A 23,572-nucleotide genomic window follows, 5' to 3' on the forward strand; every position below is an offset into this window, starting at 1 on the left:
AATAACGGGTAGCACCATCTGCTGGCCTACTTCCGCAGAAGGAGTCAGTATTTTTAACGACATCTCTAATATTCATGCTGATGCATTTTGATGCTTTGTGCATTCATTTCTTTCTGTGCTTTGTTGGAATCCGGCTACCCGCTTCCCGCCGTGGCTGCAGCCCCGCTCTGGAGGGCAGGCAGGCGGCTCTGGCCCTACCTGCGCTGGAGGATCTGTGGATGTGTGCTTGCCAAGGGAGGAATATGTTGATAAATCACAACGTGTGTTTGTGGAGGGTTGTGCGTATCTTGGCTGCAGCTCGCTAAATAGGCCATTTAGCAATCTTCTTTCAATGCTTTTCTCTTGAGCACTGCCTGGGGTGCTGAAAAAGCAGAGGGCAAGCCTTTGTCTGACGCCAAAAATGTCTTCAGTGAAGAGGCCAAGAGGAAGGGTAAGTGAAAGCCTGAATGAGTGGGAGGAGGAGGGGTTCTTTGGGCTAAAAGGCTAATGGGATTGAATAACCTTCCTTATTACTGGCTGCTGCTGCGGGAGCCGTGCTGCATCGCCATCTTGAGCTTGTTGCTGTTTTCTCGGGTCTTGGTTATTTGTTATAGCCTGTAGGCCTTAAGGTGGCATTTTAGAGAGGGATCCTGAACCCTGCCTGCTTCCCCGTGCTGCAGCCCTGCTGCGAAGCCCTTCATGAGGCACGTATAGAAAATGTATCCAGTGAAGTGCACTGGATTTGGCCAGAAAATGTGTTTGGAAATTCCTGGTGGCTCTTCTTCATGCTGTAGGCAGAGGCGCATTTACGGGTGAGAACGTAACAGAACTGTTATCTGCTGGGTTTTTCGTGTGTTTGAATAGGAAATTCTTTCCATTCCTCAAAGAGGAAAGGGGGGAGGGGAGGAAAGCAAAAACATGTCTTCTAGCCTGTTTAAAGAGAGGCTGATAATCTGAATATTTCATTTGCAGTGTAAACAATTCTGCGTCGATGAAATGTTGCTTGAAAACCTGAAAAATGAAGACAAGTTAGATTTTTCTAACTTAGCCATTGGTCTTGTGTTGATCTAAATAAAGGAAATACTGCTTTCTAGTCTTCTTATGAAGACAAAGCTGTGTAGTTTTACGTTTGGTTTGGTCATTTTGTCTGTTTTATAATCTTGATTTTTGTTGGAGCATCTGGTCTGTTTAGCACCGAGTTAGGCTTGTAGAGCTTTAATCTCCTTTCAGGTAACTGTGGTCCTGATACCTTGGCAGAGGCAAAATACTGATGCTGTTACCTTTGGGAGGTACTTGCTTTTTCACATTCTATGAGAGTAACATTTACTCGAGATGTTGGAGGTGTTTGTCAAATGTATGGGAATGATGGAAAGGTTTTAAGGATTGCTGTCTTTAACTACAGAGGCGTAAAGGAGGCTGAGAGGTTTTTAGAAAGATATTTTTTAACTGATTTCCAGTACATGGATTGGTTGTTTAAAACCCACAATTGGTGTAGTTGTTCTGAAACCCACGCCATTCTGTGGTATAAACAGGATTCCTTCTTTTTTGTCTGCGTGAGATCCTGCCAGTGTAATCTTTCTTAAATGCATATCCAGATCAAAAACATTTGCACTTTCTCTTTCAAGAAAATGCTTATATTTTTAAAATGAGGTGATGCTTACATGTTGTCTGTTTCTTACAGCCTCCTTCTAAGAAGACTGATGGTTCAGGATCATATACTAAGCTGCAGAATACCCAGGTGAGAGCAATGTCTGAAAAGAAGCAGAAGAAAAAAGCAGACTTGGAAAGTAAACAAGAGAAAGCAAATCGCATAATATCTGAAGCGATTGCAAAAGCGAAAGAGAGAGGAGAGAGAAACATTCCCCGAGTAATGAGTCCTGAAAACTTCCCCAGTGTTTCAGCTGAAGGAAAAGAGGAAAAGAAGGGTAGAAAAGTTAAAACCAAACCAAAGGACAAGGAGAGCAAAAAACCGAAAACTGGTTCCTCATCCAAAATTAAAGAGAAAACAAAAATTGGGTAAGTAGATTAAAATGTCTTTTTACTTCTCTTCAGACTGTAAATCCTTGATTAAAATGAAAAGTGCTTACTGATAATGAAATGTTCTCTTCCACTGCCTACACAAAATTCCTCCTGATTAAGTCCATATGTGGACTCACTCATTCAGGACCAAGAGTGCTCTGTTTTCTGTGGAGATAAAAATCATTGTAGGACTGTGCTTTTGAAGAGAATTATTTTAAATTCATACCCTACAATACTCTGTACTTACTTTGAAGCATAGAGAAGACCAGAATATCTTTAATCTAGTGTTGTAATCAGTTCCGACTTCCAATTAAATTTATCTGATGCTATAAATGCTGTCTTTATCAATTTTGGCATGTATCTTCAATACAGTGCTCGTCATAAACTGCGGGCACAGAAAGGAGAAGCTTAATGAACTTGTTAGCAAGTGAATATGCTTAGAGATATCTTTCATATCAAATTAAAGTGCATATTTGAAAATTTGTTCCCTAAGCACTTTGTAGTCTCGTGCTATCAGTTTAATCGTCCCTCTTAAAAATGGTGTAGACTCAGCTGGGTCAAGCTGGGTGGATACTTTGGTACAAGAAGCTCTCAAAAGACTTAAAATGTTAGAATGCTCTCAGGACAGGGATGCAGTAGGTTGTGTGTCTTCTGGCTCTGGACCTAACCTAGTTCTCCACTGTAAAGGAAACGGTGTAGTTTCCCATGTTAAGCATGTCAGGCAGGACTTGAAATGGAAATCTTAGCTACAGTCTGATTTTTGGTTTTTAAATCTGTCCTCTCTTTACAGTAGCAGAAATATTAGTTGGCATATCTCTCCAAATTTAAATGTCTCATATACATATGTGTGTTCTCAAGTGTATGGAGCAGAACTGAATGTTCTTTTCATCAGCCTATTTCTCTACATCTTTTTTTCCTTTCTTTTTTTTCCTCTAGACATCAGGGCTATGCTTGAAGTAAACAACTTCCTTGAGAAGTTATCCTTTAGTAAAAAGGTTACTGCTCTAAACTCAATTTTCTTACCATGAACCTTTGTGGTCTTAAGTTCTTTCTCCTCTGGTAATGGGTTGGCATATGAATGCTGCTCATAAAGCTCCTTAGCACGCTGTATAGATCTTGCTTTGCTTTTCTTTGAAGTGGGATTTTGGATGTGCACTTCCAAAGTTGTTGTTTTTTTCACGTTACGTGAATTTCTAAATTTTCTCCTGTTCTATAACAGGAATTTTTATTTTTCGTTTTTGATTGGGATTGTCAGAAGACAGTGTCAGCTTCTGGGGGCTGTCTGTGAATTGCCCTTCCTGGAATTTGCATTTGTTCTTTGGGTGATTAGCAAAACCTGCCAAAAATATTACGGAATTTCCGTGGTATTTTTCCTGGTCTTAATTAAAAAAGTGGAAGAAGCCACTGCCTTCCATGTATACTTCTGCAGTAAGTTTTCTGTCCTCATGAAATGCTTAGCTGTGCACAGCAGTTAGGGTGGGTTTCAAAATTGCATGAGACAGCATTGGTTGTGAAATAAGCATTTCTCAGACTGGTTTTTAACCGTATTTACTTGTATCCGATCCAAAGTATACTGAGCCTGCTAGAAAGGCTCCTGTTTAATTAAGTGTGGTCAACTCCTCATCATTTTTGCATTGAACTATGAAGATTTGCCTCCCCATTATTTAGCAGTCAACTAATGCCTCAGTGGCACTCTGTTAGCAATCATGCTGCCAGGTATTGCTTTAACTATGTGAGGCACATTCCTGAAGATTTAGCAATCAGATCCTGTTGAATAACAGTGAATAGTGTTGTAGAGCCATGTATCAACACTCTGCAGTGTTTCTGTTTTGATTGAGAGCAGTAAATCAAAATGCTTTGAGGCATCCACATACTTAATTTTTGTATTGAAGCAACTTCATGTGTTGATACACTGTTAGCACTGTTTTATATTACTCATGTATAATATTACATTCTTTGCTAAACAGCTCATATTTTATCATGGTGGTTTGAAGAGCAGCAATTTCAAGAAGGCCATGAGGATTATTTTTTTTAAAACAGTAGTCCTACCAAACTCTTTTGTATGCAGATGTAACTATTGATCTTACATAAGAAGAATATTTGGTATAGACTGGATATACTTGTCTTTTTGAAGGCAGTAAAAAAAAAAAAGTAGAATTAATAAAATATTTAATTTAGAGGATTAAATCAGAACTCTTTTCTTAAAAAAATAATTCTTAATCTGATCACATCTTGGGAATTACTTTGTCAAAATGTGTGGGTTGCTCCAGTGTCTTTTCTTTTATCTTAAAATGAAACAAACTCTGGCTGAGTTTTGGAAGCAAATTTTACCAGGCTAAAGTAATAAATTTAAGACAAGTGCTATTTTGGGCTAGAAGGGGAAGGGAGGACCTCAATTCTATGAAAACTTTTGATTTTCTCTTGGAGATAAGGATTTTTGAGATGTGTCTATAATGGGGAAAATTACTTTTATACTCAGAGAGAGAAACTTTAAAAAAGGAGACAGTTATATAAATGGCATTGCTTGCATTTAAGCAGGAAAAAAAAATAATCAGATATGTAGGGGTTAGAAGGAGCCCCTGGAGATCATCATCCATCCTCTGTGCAAATGCAGATTTGCCTAGATCAGATTGCTCAGGAACACATTCAGGCAGGTTTTGAAAGTCTCCATAGGAGACTCAACAACCTCTCTGGGCACCCTATATTCCAGTGCTCTGTCACTTTCAAAAGGGAGAAAAAAAAAAAACCTTTCTCCTTAAGTTCAAGTGAAACCTTGTGTATTATAATTTGTTCCTATTGCTTTTTGTCCTGTCAGTGGCCACCACAGAGAAGAGCCCAGCCCCATCCTCATGACCTCCCCTGTTTAGGCATTTACACGTATTGATAAGATCCTCTCTGTCTTCTCCTTTGGGTGCTAAAGAGTCCTCGGTCTCTCAGCCTCTCCTCATCAGAGAGGTGTTCCAGTCCCCTCATTGTCCTTGTGGCTGTCCTACTTGAACTGGGGAGCTCAGAACTGTGCACAGTACTCCAGATATGGCCTCACTAGGGCAGAGTAGAGCTGGGGAGAGCCTTCCTCAACTCACTGGCCACATTCTTTTTAATCCACTCCAAAGAAGAAAACCTGAAAACAGTTAGAAGTCTGTCTTCACTTTTTAGAAGGAGTTCTGCTGTGATTCCAGTTGGGTTTTCCTACTGCAAACATGTAACTGGCAGTAACTGAAATATGCTGATTCAGTTTGGATTCTTTGAGCCAGGCTGGTGCTCGAGGCAGCACAGATGATGTTTGAGAAGATCTGAAGTCAGACAGATATTTCAGATGACTCCTGCTTAATTTGAAAGCTAATAAAGAGCAGAAAGTGTAGAAGCTACTAAGAAACATATTGGGGGTTGGTTGGTTTTGGAGAAGGGTTTGGAGAATGGTTTTAATCTGATCTTTCACATCTCCTCTAGCACCAAACGTAGCTTGTCCAGTTGGAACACAACTGTACCTCCTTTGGTCTGGCATTCAAACAGCAAACTCTTATCTAAATTGTGACTATAAACTTTACTGGAATCTTAGAAGGGTTCTATCTCTAGCATATCCTGTTTAGCACATTCTATATTGCTCTTAAGCATATGTGGAGTTACAGTTGTCCATCTGTGAAAATTTTATCCTCTGCATTGCTGATGTGGTAGAGCCGAAACACTGGTTGCTGAAGAGGCCTAGTAGCTATCAGTAAAAAGAGAAAACAATAGGTGTGCTTTTAAATGTAATACAATACAGCTTTTACTGAAATTGAGTAGCCCTCATCTGGGATCAAGATTAGTTTTGACTACTGTGTTTTGGTTTAACGTGTTGAGAAGATAGGAGGATGATGGTGATTTTGAAGCAGTTTTTTTTTCCCATTTCCCCTGGTAATTAAAAATAATTGGTATGTACTGGTTATTAGAAATAATTGGTATGTATGAGGACCTCATATTAACTCCTAACATTTTCCTTAGTTGTTCCTCAGGAATCTACATGTGCAGAAAAAAACAATTGCATGATTATAAATTACTAGCAGTTATTTTCTAGGCAGGATGTTATTTCTTTACAAAGGTGAGGATTAAGACATGTTGAAGTCAAAGAAATGCCTGTTAATTTCATTCAAATGGTTTAGAACGGGGTTCAGTTAAGTTTCAGTGCCACGAGCATTTATAAAGATGACTAAATTTCTCTATTACTGATAGCATTGTCAGAAATCATTAGAAGAATGCATGTGTAATGTATTTAGTGTTGCCAAATTAAGTACCCAGTTTAGTTCATGCATTTTTTTACTGACCAAGTTAACTCCTTATGTATAACTTCACAATTTTTCTGAGGACTGCAGAACCGGTTTTCATATTCTGGCTATTTACCAAGGCACGTTGATACTTAGAAATCTATTTAAACCCTTAATAATTTTGCGTAGAAGTTGTTTCCATTTATAAGTTTTTCCCCTAACTGATTATAATTCTACTTCTTCCATTTAAGGTGATGCATTTTTCAACTTAAAAGTCTGTGTGCCACTTGATATGAATGATAGAAGAATTACGAATTTGTGAACATTCTGTTGTTGAAAAAAGTGGATTGGCATTTACGTTTTATAGCTCTCACTGTATTCCCACCTACTCAAACATAAAATTAAATATCATGGCCCTGATAAAAAGCAGCAGCTCTGCATTGGTGATGTAAAGGACAATATCAAGCAGAGTACTTGCAGGATTTTTATTTTTTTTCCCTTTGCTGAGTTTAAATAAATAAATACCCCAATTCCTAATAATTCAATTTACAAAAGTTTTATACAGGGTGGTGAGTCCTTAAGTTCAAAACTGCCTTCTGTCATCAGAAATGACTTGTGTTGTTTCAAGTGCTGAAAGAGCAATAGTGATTTCATTTATTATTTTTTTTAGTTAACCCTTGAATTGTGTGGTAATGAATACTGCAAGTTCTGTGTGTTCCTGTTCACTGCTCAGATTAGTAAATGTCTTCATTGTCAGGAAGTAGGTCTCACTGCTTACAAGACACAGCATTTTTTAGGTTTCAAGACCCTGACAGAAAATCTTTGTGATCACTTACTGGTATAATGCTATTGAGATGGTTTGAAACCTTCATAAACTCACATACCAAAAGGAGACGTGGAGAAGGGGTGTAGAAAGGAAGTGATTCACCTGTTATGCTGTTTGTGTGTCGTTTAATGTATAGGGCTCAAAGTGTATTTGCATTATGAGTTGTATTTTGTCAAGCAGATGTTGGCTAGGACATCTGCACTCAAGGGGAAAAGATGCTCAGTGAATCTTTTTGTTGGGTTAGATCATAAACTTCTGTCATGATTTCAGAATTGGCAGACATTCAAAATGTCATCATTTTTCTGGGATCTCTTTGCATGAGCTGAGTTGTAAATTCTTGGTGAAGTTCTCTCTGCTCCTAGATTCTAGCTTTGGTGCATAAATTTGGTCTCAGTGATCTAATCACAAATTTCTATGGTGAAACAAATTAATCCAAGCATGGTTTTACCAAATAAAAAACTAAAGACTTGTTTGTTCTCTTACATTATTATTCTAATATTGTATGAGCTTGAAATGGCTGCTGGCTTGAATAAAACTATAGGAGTGCTTTAAAAAAAATCTCTGCACAATCCAAAAGGTACTAATTCAAAATACAGCTTCCTCACCTTCACTGTTTAGAAAGCATTGAAGACTGTTCTTTATCATTTCAAAGCTGTTCTAAGTGCTGATAACTCTTCTGTCACCTTCTCTACTGCCAAGCAGAAGGGGAATAGAGCAGAATCTTGTTGGTTCTTAATTTATAAGAAAGAAGTTGCATTGCTCCTCAAATAGTGCTTGCAAGTGGCCTTGCCTAAAGCCATTTGTGCATCTAAATCACATTAGAAGTCTTGTACTAAGGATCAGAAGTAATAATAGTTTGTGAAATGTCTTTTCTTAAGCTTTTCCATGAGCTTAGGTTTATTGATGTCTTCACTTCAGCTTGAAATTATAGAAGGGAATATATATTGAGGAAACCTACATTAACTGCAGTATTGCTGCATGTAATATGATACACTTAAAATTCTAAAAGGCAAGAGAAGGTGAAATTCCAAGGGAGTCTAGAAATATTCTGTATTCTGTCTCTCCAGCATGCTTATTCCTTCTCATGGAAACAGAAGAGAGTTTCTTTTCAGAACAGTTTGTTTTGGGGTGTGAAAAGGAATTTTAGCCAAAGATCATTATACTTTTATGCAGAAATTTATAAACTGGCAAGAGAACTTGCCCTCTCTGTGAAAATTTTTCACAGAATTGATAAAGTTTACAAGCATCTGAAAATCATTGTTTTCACATAGCAGATTTTTAAATAATTTTTTGGCCAAAATATGAGCAGATTGCGTTTTAACTAATAGAAATGCATGACTTTAGCACCACACTGTCATTCAGCAGTTTTTGATAGTGAGGAGCATTGTGATTTTGGGCACTGGATCAGAAAGACGTGAAACTGCATTTATTCCTCTCATTGGCACAACATCCCTGCAGAAGAGGAAACATTCTGATCTGCAACATGTACAAAAAGTGTCAAAATTTCAAGGATCTTCTTTTCAAGAGAAGTACTGGAGGAGGGAATGCAAGATCAGGATAAGACCCAGAAGATGACAGAGAAATGGAATGTTGTGTGTAAGATGGTAGTGGCAGAGCAAGAAGTGAGTGCAAGGGGGGACTACATAGAATGAGAGGAAAAAATGTGCAAGGAAAGCATGTAGCTCTCTACAACTACCTGAAGGGAGGTTGTAGACAGATGGATGTTGGTCTCTTCTCCCAGGCGGCCAGTACCAGAACAAGAGGACACAGTCTCAGGCTGCGCCAGGGGAGGTTCAGGCTAGATGTTAGGAAAAAGTTCTGTACAGAAAGAGTGATTGCCCATTGGAATGGGCTGCCTGGGGAGGTGGTGGAGTCACCATCACTGGAGGTTTTCAGGAGAAGACTTGATGGGGTGCTTGGTGCCGTGGGTTAGTTGTTTGGGTGGTGTTGGATTGGTTGATGGGTTGGACGCGATGATCTTGAAGGTCTCTTCCAAGCTGGTTTATTCTATGTATAACAATCATATTGGACAAATACTTGAGAATCTGGTAGTCTTAAAAAAACTAAATTCCTAATCAGAGATTGAAAAATGGGGAGGAAAACTTTAGCTACTCTGGAAGATAGTTGGAAAACCGGAGAGTTCATTGTTGAAATTATTTCCTGTAATTAAGAAATGTTTTCTAAGTAATAATGAAACTGGGAACACCAAATGTAAAACAAGGACTTGAGGACCAGCATTTAATTCTGAATGAACAGCTGTGCACAAGCAGGATTTGTGATCATGCTTACTGCAGCTTAATTTCAACATGTGCCATTCACTTAATACTAGAAGTAAAAAATAGGAGCCTGGAAAATGTTTGGGTTTGTTTGTTTGGGTTTTTTTTAACCTTTCCACTGGACATACCTAGTGATTAAGAATTGAAAAACAATAGAAATGCTCATTGCTTTGTAAAATGTACCTGTATAAATCTTTTGTAAGCCTTGTTGCTCAAGCCACTCATTGCATGTGGTAATTGAAGATTTAGTGTGTGTGGACCGTTTGGACATGGTAAAGAATGTGCTAGTTCTCTTACCTTGAGAATAGCAGATAGAAGCACATGATGCACAGTTGCTTCAACCACTGCCTCCCCTCATCAGCAGCTTTTCAGGTGGCAAATATATTTGATGCCACTTTGATGTAAAATAATTTGTATTGCCAATACTAAGACTGAATTCTTGTTTCATTTGTTCTGTATGACAGCAGAAGAGACCTTTATGCTGGAACAGTTAGCTCATTTTCTGATACACTGATCTGATAATTAGGCACTGTGTAAAATACATGGTTTAGGACAACTTTTTATCTGATTTTTATTGGATAGTGTGTCATAATTTTGCTATTATGCTACTGAAAATATATTTAAAGGTAAGTATTTGGCATATTTCAAATATGGAAAAATAAGTATTTTGACACCCTTTAGGTAAAATAAAATCAGATTAATTGGGATCTTGATATTACAGCATAACCTTTAAATCCATGCAAAGAAATAATTAGTACTTTTTCATTAGAATTTAACAGACTTATATAGCACAGTGTTGGCTCTCAACATTCTGAGAGGTTTTCAGATTCTTAATAGAATCTTGGGGTATTGAATACAGGTTCCCTTATATTTTTAAAGGGCAAAAAAATCTTGCAATTCCCTTGCTTTTACCATTAAATGACTTAATTAAACACAACAAGTTTTGAGTGTCAGACACTTTTTAATGGCTTTAGATTTTGTCCATAGCTAATTTTTGCAGTAAAAATAAGATGAATTTGCAGTGATAAATTGTAGATGATAACAGCAAGTACTTTATTATGAACAAGTGGTATTTATGCTTTGTCTAGTTTGTGTAGTCATTATGAATGTTAGATTTAGCATCTCTCTCACACCTTTATAGGTTAAGTAGGATACAGAGAAGTTTGTGATAGTGAAGTAACTGCTTGCCTGTAGGGCTGTCAGTACTAGGAAAGACTGTCTACTGTGAAGTTGCAGCTCTCTTGTTTGGAGAAGTACTTTTCATTGTTGTGAGTATGGTGCTTTTTGAGGAATTGCTAGTGGATGTGGTGTTAATGTAGTCTTGAAGTTAAGTAGACTAGTACATGATATTCAGTTAGATATTGCTGCTTTTTTCTAACAGAAAGCTAATCATCACACTGGGTAAGAAGCAGAAAAGAAAAAATGAATCTTCAGATGAATTGTCTGATGCTAAGCAAACTCCACAGCGGCCACTGAAAGATGAAGACTCACAGGTAAGCAAGTCAGAATTTTTCCCTTTTAAATTTGTCTGTGTTATTTCTGCAGGTCTTCCCCCCCCAAAACCAACCAAAAATGGTTAATCCTTTTGACACAATGACTGTTACTTTCTCACTGCTGTCTGTCCTACCTTAAACATGATCAGCTGCATTTCCCAGTTTAAAACCATGAAGTCAAACAGTTGAGTCCCCATTTTCTGTAATGGGACATCAATGTCCTAATTATATTTGTTTAATTTCAGTGCAGAAGTTCATAGAGATGAGAATATAAATACTAATCTATTGAGCTGGCAGTTAGTTCCTCCTTCCTTTGGCTGACTTTGTGGGGAAAAAGCCGAGATTGCCTGATGGAAGGGATATATATCAGTGAAACTTGCTCTTCAAGAACATTTAAAAGGCGTATTTTGAAATCTACTGTTTGTTCTCAGCTTTGCTTCTGTGGAAATGGATAGAATCGATTTCTTGGAGTTGTTGGATCTCAGGGCAGCAGTCAACAATGTGCTGATAGGTGCTAGCTGCTTGTGGAATACTTGCGAAAGAAGTGCCAGATCAAGTGATTGAGCATTCCTTTGAGCAGTATCTCCCTTGTATCTTGCTTGCTTCAGTTTTTTTGCATGTCTTTCCTTGGAATTACAATAGCATAGCCAATTGCTTACAGAACTTAGGCACAAGGAAGTATGAACTATTTGTAAGAGATAATATCCTATTTATGTGTATGTTACTAACAGAATTGTAACCTTTTTGCTTCAGGGCAAACTGCATTAAAGGAAAGGTGGTATGCTGGAACTGCACAGGTTTTTATCCTGTGGCAATTTCATCCACAGAGATGAAAACATTATTCAAAACAAGGTGTCGTTGAATAAAAGTTAATTGCATTATTTGGTGACAATGTCAAAAAACAATTGGGAGAGTTTGCATTGACATTTAGTATTTCACAGATCTTCATTCTGGGGAGAAAAAAAGGATCAGAAGCCATTTCCCAGAATGACTTCATTAAACTTAAGCAATAGCTTATCTCAGGTAAAAGTTACTTCAAAGGGAACATAAAATTATTTATCAGGGTAAATGTCTTGGTGCAGGAATTTCACTTAGTACATTGAAGGAGGTGAAAGCGACTTTGGTGGTTCTCAAGTACTGTAGCATATCAATAGTATTCTTTGATCAGTTAGGTAGGAATTTGTAAAACAAAAAATAAAGACTGAAGATCATGTATTTTGGGGGAGGGTTTTGAATATGTGACTTTTAGCAGCATAAGGATCATATTCAGTTCTACTGTGGATACTGAGTTTCATCAAGTCACATGATCCTGGCATAGAGGGAACAAAGGGTAGAGATAGAGTGACATGGGATAGAAAAAAAAATTATACTGCAGCATGCTACAGTTGTTCCCTGTTTATTTTCCAAGGAGTTTGGAAGAAATGTAACACTGAAGACAGAAGTTGTTTTGCTGCATTAATTCATTCTCTCTTTTAGTTATAGAACACTTTCATGATTTGCTTATTCTTTTATAAACAGCTGTCTATTTCTAAGCTGTGGGGGGGCTGTTTGAGGCATTTTTTTTCCCCCAAAATAATTGTGTATGCTTAGTTTCACAGTGAGTGTCTTGCTTAAATACCTTGATTTATTTCTTGGGAAAACGTGTGGTGCTACTTTATTTTGGGTATTAGAGCATTTGTTTTTGCCATGCTTCTCAGGGAAACGCAGTTTGTTTTCAAACGGCTCAGGTTACATTGGAGAACATAGATCTGTTAACTGAACATGCCAGTTAATGCCTCATTAGGCTTTGAAAAATTCAACAAATACTTAACGAGTAAAACTTGAACCTGGTTCCTAATCCTTCTTTTCCTGATTCATACATCATTTGGTGCTGTTCCTTCTAGGTGGATTCTTTAAAAAAAGGGGAAAAATCCCCAAACAAAACAAACTCCAGCTCTACTTCTGCTAGCAAACTATTTTTAACCATTATGTGACATTTTATATCACATTAATGTGTCTAAGTCTGAAGTTTCTCTTTATGTTATCACCTCATACCGCACATGCAGTTTCTGTGCTGCAGTCTGTTACTTGGTATCTGCTGTGCAGAGGCCAGTATGACCTACAGGGTTTGGAGTTTTGTGCTATTCATAACTTGTTCTTCTGATTACTACAGTGTGTTGCAACAAGCAGTGGCATTCTATCAAATGTTGGCCTCCAGCTTTGGATATAGCTGAAGTATTGTTTAGAGTGTCCCAAAACTTGCAATTCATGTTAGAGAAAAGTGTTTCATAAAACCTCTGCTTTAATTCTCTTGCACACAGAAGAGAAGATCAAATCGTCAAGTGAAAAGGAGAAAATATGCCGAAGAAGGAGAAGGAAAACAGTCAGAAGAAGAAGCTAAAGTTTCTGTGAAAATCAAGAAGAATTCTGCTCCTTTACCTGCTGAACAGCCTTTACAGTTATTTGTGGTAAGTAAAAGCTGCACTGTTCTACAGTGGGGACTTCATAACTTGAAAGTAATACATTATCATTACTAATTATTTAGTTGTTGTAATCTTGCTGGGATCTTGAAAACTGGAAGGAATGGCTTATTACTGCTTGGTGATTGTTGGGGTTTTTTTCTGTTGTAAGTATTCATTGACTTAATTGAAGATAAGGATACAAGTAATGGATGGATGTATCACAAAGAATGTGTTATGCTGTGTAGGTGTACAAGACAGCTGTATGCTGGTATTATCACGACTCTCAGAAGTATAGAATTGAGGCTGTGGGGATCTGTGCTTACCAAGACTGTTACAAAGGGTACTCGTCCCTCTTTTCCCCGCTTCAGATTTACACTTCACTTTTACTTGTACCAGCTCTGGACCTCAAGCTTACTGTTGAGCCATCCTGGGTGTGGCAGGAAATAAATGTTCCTGCAGATGTTTGAAGGAGTGATAGGATGTAATGGAAGAAAACAGTAATATTTGGAACAAATTAGACAAGAGGAAAGGTGACTTTTTATTGGCATCAGATTTTGAAGTTTGGCTTCTTATCTCTGGAGCCACTGCTTCAGTCTTGGCAGAACTAAGTCATCCCATGTCCATGTCACTCATAAGCCCTGCTGGAATTCTCAGGCACAATCTCATCTGCCTGATTCCACAGCATGTGTGTTATCTAAGCTGAGAGTTAATCTATGGAGTTTGTCATATATTGGTTATGGTTTATTAACTTTTTTTTAAACAAGTCTACAAGAGTTCTTATTTCTCCATATCTGTATAATGAAACTCTGGGTATCCATTGCATCAATTCATCTCAGTAGGGCATTCAAAGTGAGTGTGTGCCTAGAAGGTGTCAGCATCACCATTGTTTGCACTGTTAGTGTGTTTGGCAGGTGAGCATTGCTCTTGATGTTCTTTGGAAGTGCCAGACTTACTGTATTTCAGCTTGTATTTCTCTTTAAATACAGACTTGGATTTTAAGTGCCAATCCCAGACTGTTAAAAAGAATGCTACAGGTAGAGGTCAAGTGTGTCATCTTTTAACAAGCCACTTGTGTTTGAAAGTTTTATGCCTGATCAGTTTGAAGAGGTGGCATTTACTAGGTTGTTTTCCTGCTTTTATAGGAAAATCCAAGCGAAGAAGATGCAGCAATTGTGGACAAAATCTTATCCTCCAGGGTAATAAAAAAAGAAGTAAGTGATTGTCATGGGATGAAGTTGTTTATTTGGAAAAGAGGTTTGTATCTGTCATTTTACATTTCCCCTGAATTTTCCTTTCCTAGATATCTGCTGGGATGACAGTAGAAACAGAAGAGTTCTTTGTAAAATACAAGAACTAGTAAGTATTAAAAAATCGTTGCATTGGAGGTGTTGGCTGAAACTAAGTGCCATGTTTTGTGCCGTAGTTTTGTATTGTTTGATTACTCATAACCAGATTTTGTCAGCAAGGCCTACATGGCTGAAGCTATTTTTAATTTCATTAATTTACATCAGAGCTATCTTGTGAACCTAGATTAGATTTACAGTGCCATACTCTTAGGAGAGGTTGTTGTAGGAGTTGGTTTGAACTGTTTAAAAAGAAAAAGACTTCTAGTAATAGAAATTATTTTGCATCAGAAGCAGGAAATAAAAAAAGGAATCAAATTGAAATTCTTTTTTCTGTGTTTTTCTATTTTAAATTTCCTGTATTCCTGTCACTACTCAGCTCTTGGTGCTGAAAACTTTAAGCATATTTTTAGTTTCACATACGTGAGAAATTTTGTTAGATTCTTTTAAGTAAGTTCAAATGGGTGTTTTGCATTTTTTTTTTTTTCCTGAGACTCCAGGTTGACATCTTTCTGGAGACTGTTTAGCTCTTGTTTTCTGAAAGGGTGAAGTCCATCTCTCAATGTGAGAATGAATAGCAGCCAGCAATAGCTCTTCTTTGTTTCTAACATATCTTTTGAAAGCTTAAAAAGTGATGGGGGAGTGTGAGGAAGAAATAATACGTACTTCTGTCAAACCCATGTAACTGCAGAAAGGCTCAGGTGGGGTGCAGTGAGATGGTGTAGGTGCTGGTGCTCAAGTATCCTTCTTCCTTTGACTGCTGCTTCGTGCTTCTCTCCCAACCCAATCTGATGATGTGATTTTATTATTTTTTTGCCTTGGGCTCTGATTCTCCTCATTGATCTTTTAATGGGCTCAGCTCTGCAGTTCCTGTGAAGAGGTGCTCGCATCAAGTACATGAAAGATAGATTCCATGTATTAAATAGTTTATATGTCTGGATGCGTTCTGATGCTCTTTAAGTGAAATTCTGGTTTATAAAATATATTAACTGTGTATTAGAAAAAGATAGTAAGCTTTTGCTTTCACTAATATGTTAATTTCAACTGTATAATTTCAGCTCTTATCTCCACTGTGAGTGGGCCACAGAACAACAGCTTTTAAAGGATAAAAGAATCCAGCAGAAAATAAAACGGTTCAAACTAAGGCAAGCACAAAGAGCTCACTTTTTTGCAGATGTGAGTATGAAATACACAATTAAATAAGCTGCCTTTTTTTTTTCCTTGTAAAATTGTAATTGATAGGTTGCTTTTAAATACAACAGCTGTAAAAACAGTAAAATATCAGCCATTGTGGTTGGGTTTTTGGTTTCAGGGGGTTGGTAGCTTAAAGTCATTTTAAGAGAAAGTCTTCTGGGGTCAGTGAGCTAACTTGACTTACATGGTTTAAAATTGGGATTGAGTAACTACCTAAAAGTGGTAAGAAGGGAAAAATTATGTTAGTATGGCTAGTTTCTCTACTCTAGGACTTTTCCCAAGACAGCACTTCATCCCTAAATGACTCCCATTTTCTATTCTAATGTCAGATTTCTCTTCACTGGCAGTTGCCAAAAGAAGGAGGAGGAGGGGGTTGGAATTTTAAGTTGTATGCAAAAGCTTCTGTAGTTTCCAACTGCTAAATTCATTTTGTGTATGATGAGACCAAGTATTAGCATATACAGGAGTTCTTTGCTTCTCTGCTGATTTTATTAATCTTGCATTGCAGATGGAAGAAGAACCTTTTAATCCTGACTATGTGGAAGTAGACCGGGTATTAGAAGTATCTCTTTGTGAAGATAAGGACACTGGTGAGGTAAATACATCTCGAAGTTAGGATGATGCATTTCCAAATAGTGTTTGAAGATTGTGATTTTAACATATGTCAGAGTGAAACTTTAATGACCTTAAGCTTCAGTAACATTTTTTTGTGACACACTACAATCTTGTCATTTCCTATGCTACCGGTGTATATTGAAATAGAAATCAGATTTCAATGGTTTATTTTTAACAGCATTAATAGGTCATAGCAGACCAAGCTAAGGTAGTTACTGACATAGTGAGGTTCGATTGCCTTGTGAGTTCTGACAAAAGGGTGATCCATATACTGTTGTCTCTCTTGTAGTGACAAAGTGTGACTGCACTGAGTCATTGCAGTGGTGGTTCGCTCCTCCTCTCCAACTCTGTCCCTAGACTTTAAGCAAGCAGTGATTGAGAAGTGTTTTGATAGCTGTCAGTCAGTGGACCTTTCCAACTGTATTTATCAAAACTTTTTCACTTCGAGTACCTCTTCTGGCAAGCTGTTACAAAACTCAGCCACAAGATTGGAAAATTAAAAAAGCAAAACAGAAAAGCAAATAAAACAAATAAGTTGCCCAAGTTCAGAAAAGGCCTGAAGCAAGCAGAGAACAAGGACAGGCAAAGGTGTAGATTGAGACTATTGGAATAGCCATGATACTTATTCTGGTCTTTTGGATAGCAAAGTGTGCAGAGTTCTACCTAGTGATTTCTGCATTAATCTCACTAAAGCATGGCTGAGAGTTAACATTTCTTTTGAATGAATGCAGCAAATTTGTTATTGTTTTACTTTTAGAAAGTATTGTGGTGTTAAGTTTTTTACCCCAATTTGTTGAAACAGGATTTTTATTTTTTTTAGTATGTTTGTTAAATAATCATTTACTGAATCAAAACAGTCTGCTTCTGTGCCGCCTCTGAGACTTGTTCTAAACTTTTATTTATGTCACCCAGCAGATCTGTAAAGCTTTCTATTGTGTTGAAAAGATCTGCTTTAGGCCCTTTGGTTTAGACTTTGGTAGCCTGATTCGGAGAGTGGAGGAAGTATTCTGTGTAGCACCTCTGTTAGGTAGTTTCTCCCCCAGAGCCCCAACATTTCCACATTCACCACAAATGTATCGATCCTTTTTTCCTAACATCAAGATATACTCGTGGCTAAATAGGATTGAGATGTACTCCAGGGGTCTACAACAAGTGGCAGAGTGTAAGAAGCCAAAGATAAGTAGGTCCATAACAAGACTCCAGACAGAACCTTTTACAAAGTAACAGAAATGTGCATTTGTTTCCATCTCTCATGTAAGCTAGCTAGGCAAATAGTAAGGCGTATTAACAGTCTGTATACTAAATTAAAAGCTGATAACATTCAGAATTTTCTTCTGCAGCCTGTTATTTACTATTTAGTAAAATGGTGTTCGTTGCCATATGAAGACAGTACGTGGGAGCTGAAAGAAGATGTAGATCAAGCAAAAATAGAAGAATTTGAACAATTGCAAGCTTCCAGGCCTGACTCAAGGAGATTGGTAAAATTATATCTAATTTACTTGTCTATCTTGGTAAAATGGATTTGGTTTTCCTAACTTGAAACTTTCATATGAATACATGAGGATTATTGACATTCTGTGTAAAGGATCTCTGTGCCTTGTTGTGCAAGAAGAATAATATTTTCAGGCAGGTATTGGTTAAATATCAATGTTGCTACTCTTAACAAATAAAAGAAAATGTTCAGGGAAAAACAGGAAGTGCTAGAACTTTCTGGCCTTTCTGAACCACACATTGATACTGGCCAGCACAGGATCTAAACACCATGAAGAGGAGAAAGGATAATAAAAGCATAAACATCCTTCTGTGGAGAGCAGAGTTAAGTCTTGCTTCAACGCTGAAGGAAATTGGCAAATGAGTTCTGTCAAAGAGATGCCATAATTACTTCCTGCTTTTATTTTTCTTCTCATCATAAAGGGCTAGCTGAAAGGAAGAAAAATATGTGTAGTAAGTACCAATCTTATGTCTGAGAGAAGGAGAAAACAAAATATTCTATTTGAAGTCCTGTATGTCGCTGTCAGCGTAAGATGTGGCCTGCGTGATGTGGTACAAGACTGATTCTAACTTGACTTATTTTGCATAACTGAATGTGCACAATGTTCTGGTTTGCAGGCTTTGGGTTTTATTTTAGTGGTTTTTCTAGCTATAGGTAATGACAATAGTCATGATTAATGTCTTCATAGTAGATTTATTTTTTCTATCTTTTTTCTTAGCTTTTTGATTTTTTTTTTAACCTGCATTTTTGACTTAGGGGAAGAAAGGTTTATGTACCTCTCCATTACCTTATTTGGCTATGACAGAAAAAGTTTATTAAAGCACAGCTGTACAACTGACAGTCGTCTTAGCATTAGCAACAAGTATTTTTCTGTTTCAGGCCCCAGCAAGTACAGGAAAGTATTTGCTGACGGCAGCCCTGCGCGCGGGAGCATGGTGGCCCCGGGTGTGGGGGAGTGGACAGATGGTTGTGTGTGGGTGAGGGGAGGAAGCCACAGCTGCTGGGGAGGGACAGCTACTGCTGCTCAGAGACCTGGTGTCAGGTGATGCTGACGTTGGCAACTGAGAGATAGAAAATTCAAATCTAAAATTCAGAGCTGCCAGATAAGGCCACATGAGTCTAGAGTGAATGCAAGCTTTTATAAATACTGAGAAAGAGGGGGGAGGAAGTGCAGCTGATCAGAAAATCTCTTACTAAAAATATTTTGCTTGAATGTGTGAGTTTGTTCACATTGGGATGCAGAAGCTTTCCAAAGAGACTGTTTTCTGCTGGAATCGTACTTCACATCAGTGAAAAACTTCATGATTTCTCTGCTGAGTTGCCTGCTAAGATAGTGGTCATCCTTTTGAGGCTCCAGGCTTGGGAGCTAGGCAGGGGGTTGTATATTTGTATAGGCAGCCCTTGGCTTTCTTTTAGCTTGCTAGGGACATGAAGATGATCCACCTTGATGCTGTTATGGTCTGGTTGGTCATGTCCTTTGTAGCATTATCCTGCTTGTGCTGATCTTGTGTTTCACCTGATGGCTTGGTGGAAGCAATTCAGGAAACTAAACCACTCACATCTGTTTTGTTGGGTTGGGTTTTTTTATTTGCAGCCCTGGTATTGGCTTCATGAGCTAGGTAACTGTGAGACTCAGCACTGCTTCCTGGTCACTGCTGATGGCTCAAAGAAAAGGGCCAAGATTGCAGTAACTCCGTATAAATGGTTCAGATGGCTTCAGAAAGGCATACTATCAATATCTAGAATTACTCAGACTTGGGAGATTTTGATGGTCTCAACTAGTCAGATGGCTCTGGTTGTGGGACAGCTGATCATAGACCTTCCAAAGAGAAACTACAAAGTTTCTTGTATAAATTAATTTAGTGTTTCACATTACCAGTGCCAAGATATAGGTGTGCTTAGTTTTAGCAATTAAGTTGCTTGATATTATTATAATATAGTTTTAATGTAAAGAATCTCTATTTATATGGAGTAATAAACACAATTCTCAGGTTTCTGCGGACTAGTGCTTAGTAAGCAAATAAGGAAATAGTGGATTGAAATGTTTTGGAAAAATGAAGCATCTACCAAATTGTATAAGTATTAATCTTTCCCTTAAAGGACCGACCACCTCCAAACTCCTGGAAGAAGATAGAACAGTCCAGGGAATATAAAAATGGCAATCAGCTCAGGGAATATCAACTGGAAGGACTTAACTGGCTTCTGTTCAACTGGTACAATAGGTATATGCATGGAATGTTTTTTAATGTAAATTTTAAACCACATGGAATGAATTGCTGTTACTGGGGATAAAAACAATTTTAACTACGCTTCTCTGCTTATAGCTAAAATAGTGTAACTGGGAAAAAGCCCAAATTTCTCTTCCTTGAGAGTATAAATATGTTTTTATAAACATGTATAAAAAAAAATCTCCAAGTTTTAAAGGAATAAAACTAACTGAAAACGAATTGGGGAAATCAATGAGGAAATCAATCAAAAAACCCAACTTCTGGTAAAGTATAAGCTCTTAGAATTTTTGGAACAATTGGGAAACACTCAGAGTTTTCAAAATTATTTGTAGAAAGAATATATGTGTACATAGCATTAGTAAACAAAAACTAACCTAGGATGTATTAATGGGGATATAATCGCTTTTAAGGTCTTTTTTTTCAAGTGATGTATTTTTCTCTGTATCTGAGTGTGATTTCTGGTCATGACTATTTGTCAGTGATGCACTCCTGTTATGGGAGCATAGCTGGGATACTTCTCATCTGTCATTAATTTCTGTCAGTTTCATCAAGTTGAGTGTGTATGTAGGAAATCTGATTAATTAGAATTCCTTTAAATAGGGCAGATGTAGTCCCAAAAGAATGTGTTTTTGGCATATTTTCCTAGGAGAACCTCATGGAACATTCAGTTCTTAGGTTTTGGTCATGCTAAACATGATTGAAAGCTGCTTTTGTGTACCAAGTTCATTCCTTCAGCGTACATGGAGAACATTTGCAAGTGTCTTTTGGGGATCTCATTTTTGACTGTTGTTTTAAACCGGTTTATCTGAACTTTCCTTTTATAAATGGTCCATTCAAGTACCAGCTTTAGTGTCTGTACTTTCTTTGATGCTAATAAATACATTTTACTTTCAGACGAAATTGCATTTTAGCAGATGAAATGGGTCTTGGCAAAACCATTCAATCAATTACATTCCTCTATGAAATCCTCCTGGCTGGTATAAGAGGGCCTTTTCTGATCATAGCTCCACTTTCCACTATAACCAACTGGGAAAGAGAATTTCGCACATGGACTGACCTTAATGTTGTAGTGTATCATGGAAGCATGATCAGCAGGCAGATGATTCAGCAGTATGAAATGTACTTCAGGGACTCCCAGGTATTGTAATATCTCTTGTATGCAATAACCAACCCAAAACCTGTTTCAGATGCTAGTAATGAAAAGCATACTGTACATTATCTGTGCATATGTCTTAGGGAAAGTAATTTTACGTGCCATGATGTGTTTTAAGCATTTTACCTATTGAATACTAAGCATATACCTACTGAGTGAAAGTGGTTTGCAGCAAGATAGATGCTGCAGTGTGCTGAAGAATTTTGCAATTGAATACAGCAGTGACATGGATACTTGTGTGAAGATTCAAGTATACACAGATGGCTGCAGTAGGGTCCTGAATTTGAAGAGCATTGAGAACAAAAGCGCAGCCAATTAAGCTCTCTTACCTTTATGTAGCTGTTCACTTCCGTAGCTTTGCATATAGTTTGTTTTTCTGTCTGCAATGTTTCCCACTTAATAACATGAAAGAGCCTTGAAATCTATTTTTTGTCCTTTCATACATGGTCTGCTTAAATAATTTTTTTAACTGTTACAGTAGTTCTACAAAAGGTTGAAACCTTCAGGTAGTGGCAAATATTAGAATGATCTCTCATTTCTCTAGTGAGTTATTGTATACTGCTTTTAAAATACTGTCAGACCAGTGGAGGAGACTAAGCTGGATAAAAGGTGTTCATTTAGTTCCAAGGTGATACTCTTATAACTTCCTGTAAGAGTGCTAAATGTTTTACCATCATACATTTGCCCCGATTGACTGTAGGGTTTTTCCTGTCAGCTACTCTTTCAGATTTTCCCAGGGTTAAAAATATTGTATTAACGTACATGCACCTTCTGAAGCAGTTTTGTTAGGTGGTTATATCTGTCATTTCCAAGTGGTTAAATCTTTACTGTTGGTTAGACAATATTGGATTTGTGGCTGTGGGTAATTACTCATTAGTATTAATTACAGAATCATAGAGATGTAATAAATGTGCATAGAATGCCAAAACCATTTACAGTGTAAAAATCTCATGTCAGGCTCTTGATAAAATTCCAGCAACAAAATCTTTAACTTGAGTAGATTCAAGATAATGTAAGAAATGTTTTCTGTTGATGGATCTCTAGGGACGCATCATTCGAGGTACCTACAGATTCCAAGCCATTATCACAACTTTTGAAATGATTCTTGGTGGGTGTCCAGAGTTAAATGCAATTGAATGGCGATGCGTTATTATTGATGAAGCTCACAGACTGAAGAACAAAAATTGCAAACTCTTGGAAGGCCTGAAATTAATGAACCTTGTGAGTAACTATTTCACTTTGGGGAATTGATTCTAGTTAAGTACAGGATGATAGTAAATCAATAATTTGTTCTACCTGCCATGAAAGACCTCTCCAGCAGTCTTTCTCAAAAGGTACCTATTCCTGATAGTCTAGGTATGTATTTTTGATAGCTGATGCAAGTATGTTTTAATTAAACAAAGTGTGGCAAGTTCTAACTGGAAGGAGAATCTGTTTCTGATTATACTTTTTGATAGCTTGATTATGATTATTTAATTTTTTTTTCTAGATAAGCATTCTTGATGCAGAAATTCATGTTTTAGAAAGTGTTTCAAACATGTAATTTAACATAAAAGTAAGCAATAAATATAGTGTAAATCAGAATCCTTGTCCAGTGCTGCAATGTATCTTCAGGCTTTCAGTGCATTACTGCAAGCTGCACCATGGCTAGATTTCAGTGTGTTTTCGTATCCTTATTGTTTTGATACACTTGCTGCTACATGTTTACAGAAGTGATCTTACTTGGTGTCTGATACATGCTTACTGTGTGATTTTCCACACTATAGAGAGAGAGTGGACTATACATGTGTGAGTATTACAGCAAATGTTGAAGTGTTCAATCATTTCTTCCTTACAGATGTAGGAAGACAATTTAATGGAAGTAGAAAATACTGTTTTTCTTTCATAGATCTGTTTATTGGAGTTACCTGTGTACTTAATGACACAGTCAAGGTTATGGTGCTCAGACTTAACACAAAAGCTACTGCAAATGTATGCACATAAGGCCATGTGAGTTTTGTTTCATTTTATAGGAGCATAAAGTGTTGTTAACGGGTACCCCACTGCAGAACACAGTAGAAGAATTATTTAGTCTGCTTCATTTTCTGGAACCATTGCGTTTCCCTGCTGAATCTACATTCATGCAAGAATTTGGAGACCTTAAAACAGAGGAACAGGTATTGCATATTGAATAAGTTCGCTCTGATCTTCAGTGTGTAGGAGTGACTTGCCTGAAGGGAAAACTTTTGGTTTGGGTAGTAACCTTCCTTGCTTCTCCCTCTCCCCTTCACTC

The 23,572-nt window shown here is 37.4% G+C and overlaps 1 protein-coding gene across 2 annotated transcripts in view; it reads left to right on the forward strand.

Moving 5' to 3' along the window:
• The window catches only part of CHD9 (chromodomain helicase DNA binding protein 9), an 89,473-nt gene that overhangs the window by 37,972 nt on the left and 27,929 nt on the right, over positions 1 to 23,572 (forward strand). Inside the window, exons 1-13 of one of the 2 annotated variants that reach the window (XM_054170173.1) lie at positions 30 to 430; positions 1,661 to 1,995; positions 10,723 to 10,834; positions 13,135 to 13,281; positions 14,418 to 14,486; positions 14,576 to 14,631; positions 15,677 to 15,794; positions 16,321 to 16,407; positions 17,768 to 17,905; positions 20,020 to 20,141; positions 21,042 to 21,285; positions 22,345 to 22,521; positions 23,313 to 23,456. In XM_054170173.1, the coding sequence (XP_054026148.1) occupies positions 401 to 430; positions 1,661 to 1,995; positions 10,723 to 10,834; positions 13,135 to 13,281; positions 14,418 to 14,486; positions 14,576 to 14,631; positions 15,677 to 15,794; positions 16,321 to 16,407; positions 17,768 to 17,905; positions 20,020 to 20,141; positions 21,042 to 21,285; positions 22,345 to 22,521; positions 23,313 to 23,456 (1,779 nt within the window). In that variant the 5' untranslated portion in view covers positions 30 to 400. Of the gene's footprint in view, positions 1 to 29; positions 431 to 1,660; positions 1,996 to 10,722; positions 10,835 to 13,134; positions 13,282 to 14,417; positions 14,487 to 14,575; positions 14,632 to 15,676; positions 15,795 to 16,320; positions 16,408 to 17,767; positions 17,906 to 20,019; positions 20,142 to 21,041; positions 21,286 to 22,344; positions 22,522 to 23,312; positions 23,457 to 23,572 lie in introns of those variants that run through there. The other variant, XM_054170172.1, reaches the window with a different exon arrangement.

The sequence above is a fragment of the Dryobates pubescens genome, chromosome 19 (assembly GCF_014839835.1).
Source record: "Dryobates pubescens isolate bDryPub1 chromosome 19, bDryPub1.pri, whole genome shotgun sequence".
In the NCBI taxonomy this organism is placed as follows: Eukaryota; Metazoa; Chordata; class Aves; order Piciformes; family Picidae; genus Dryobates; species Dryobates pubescens.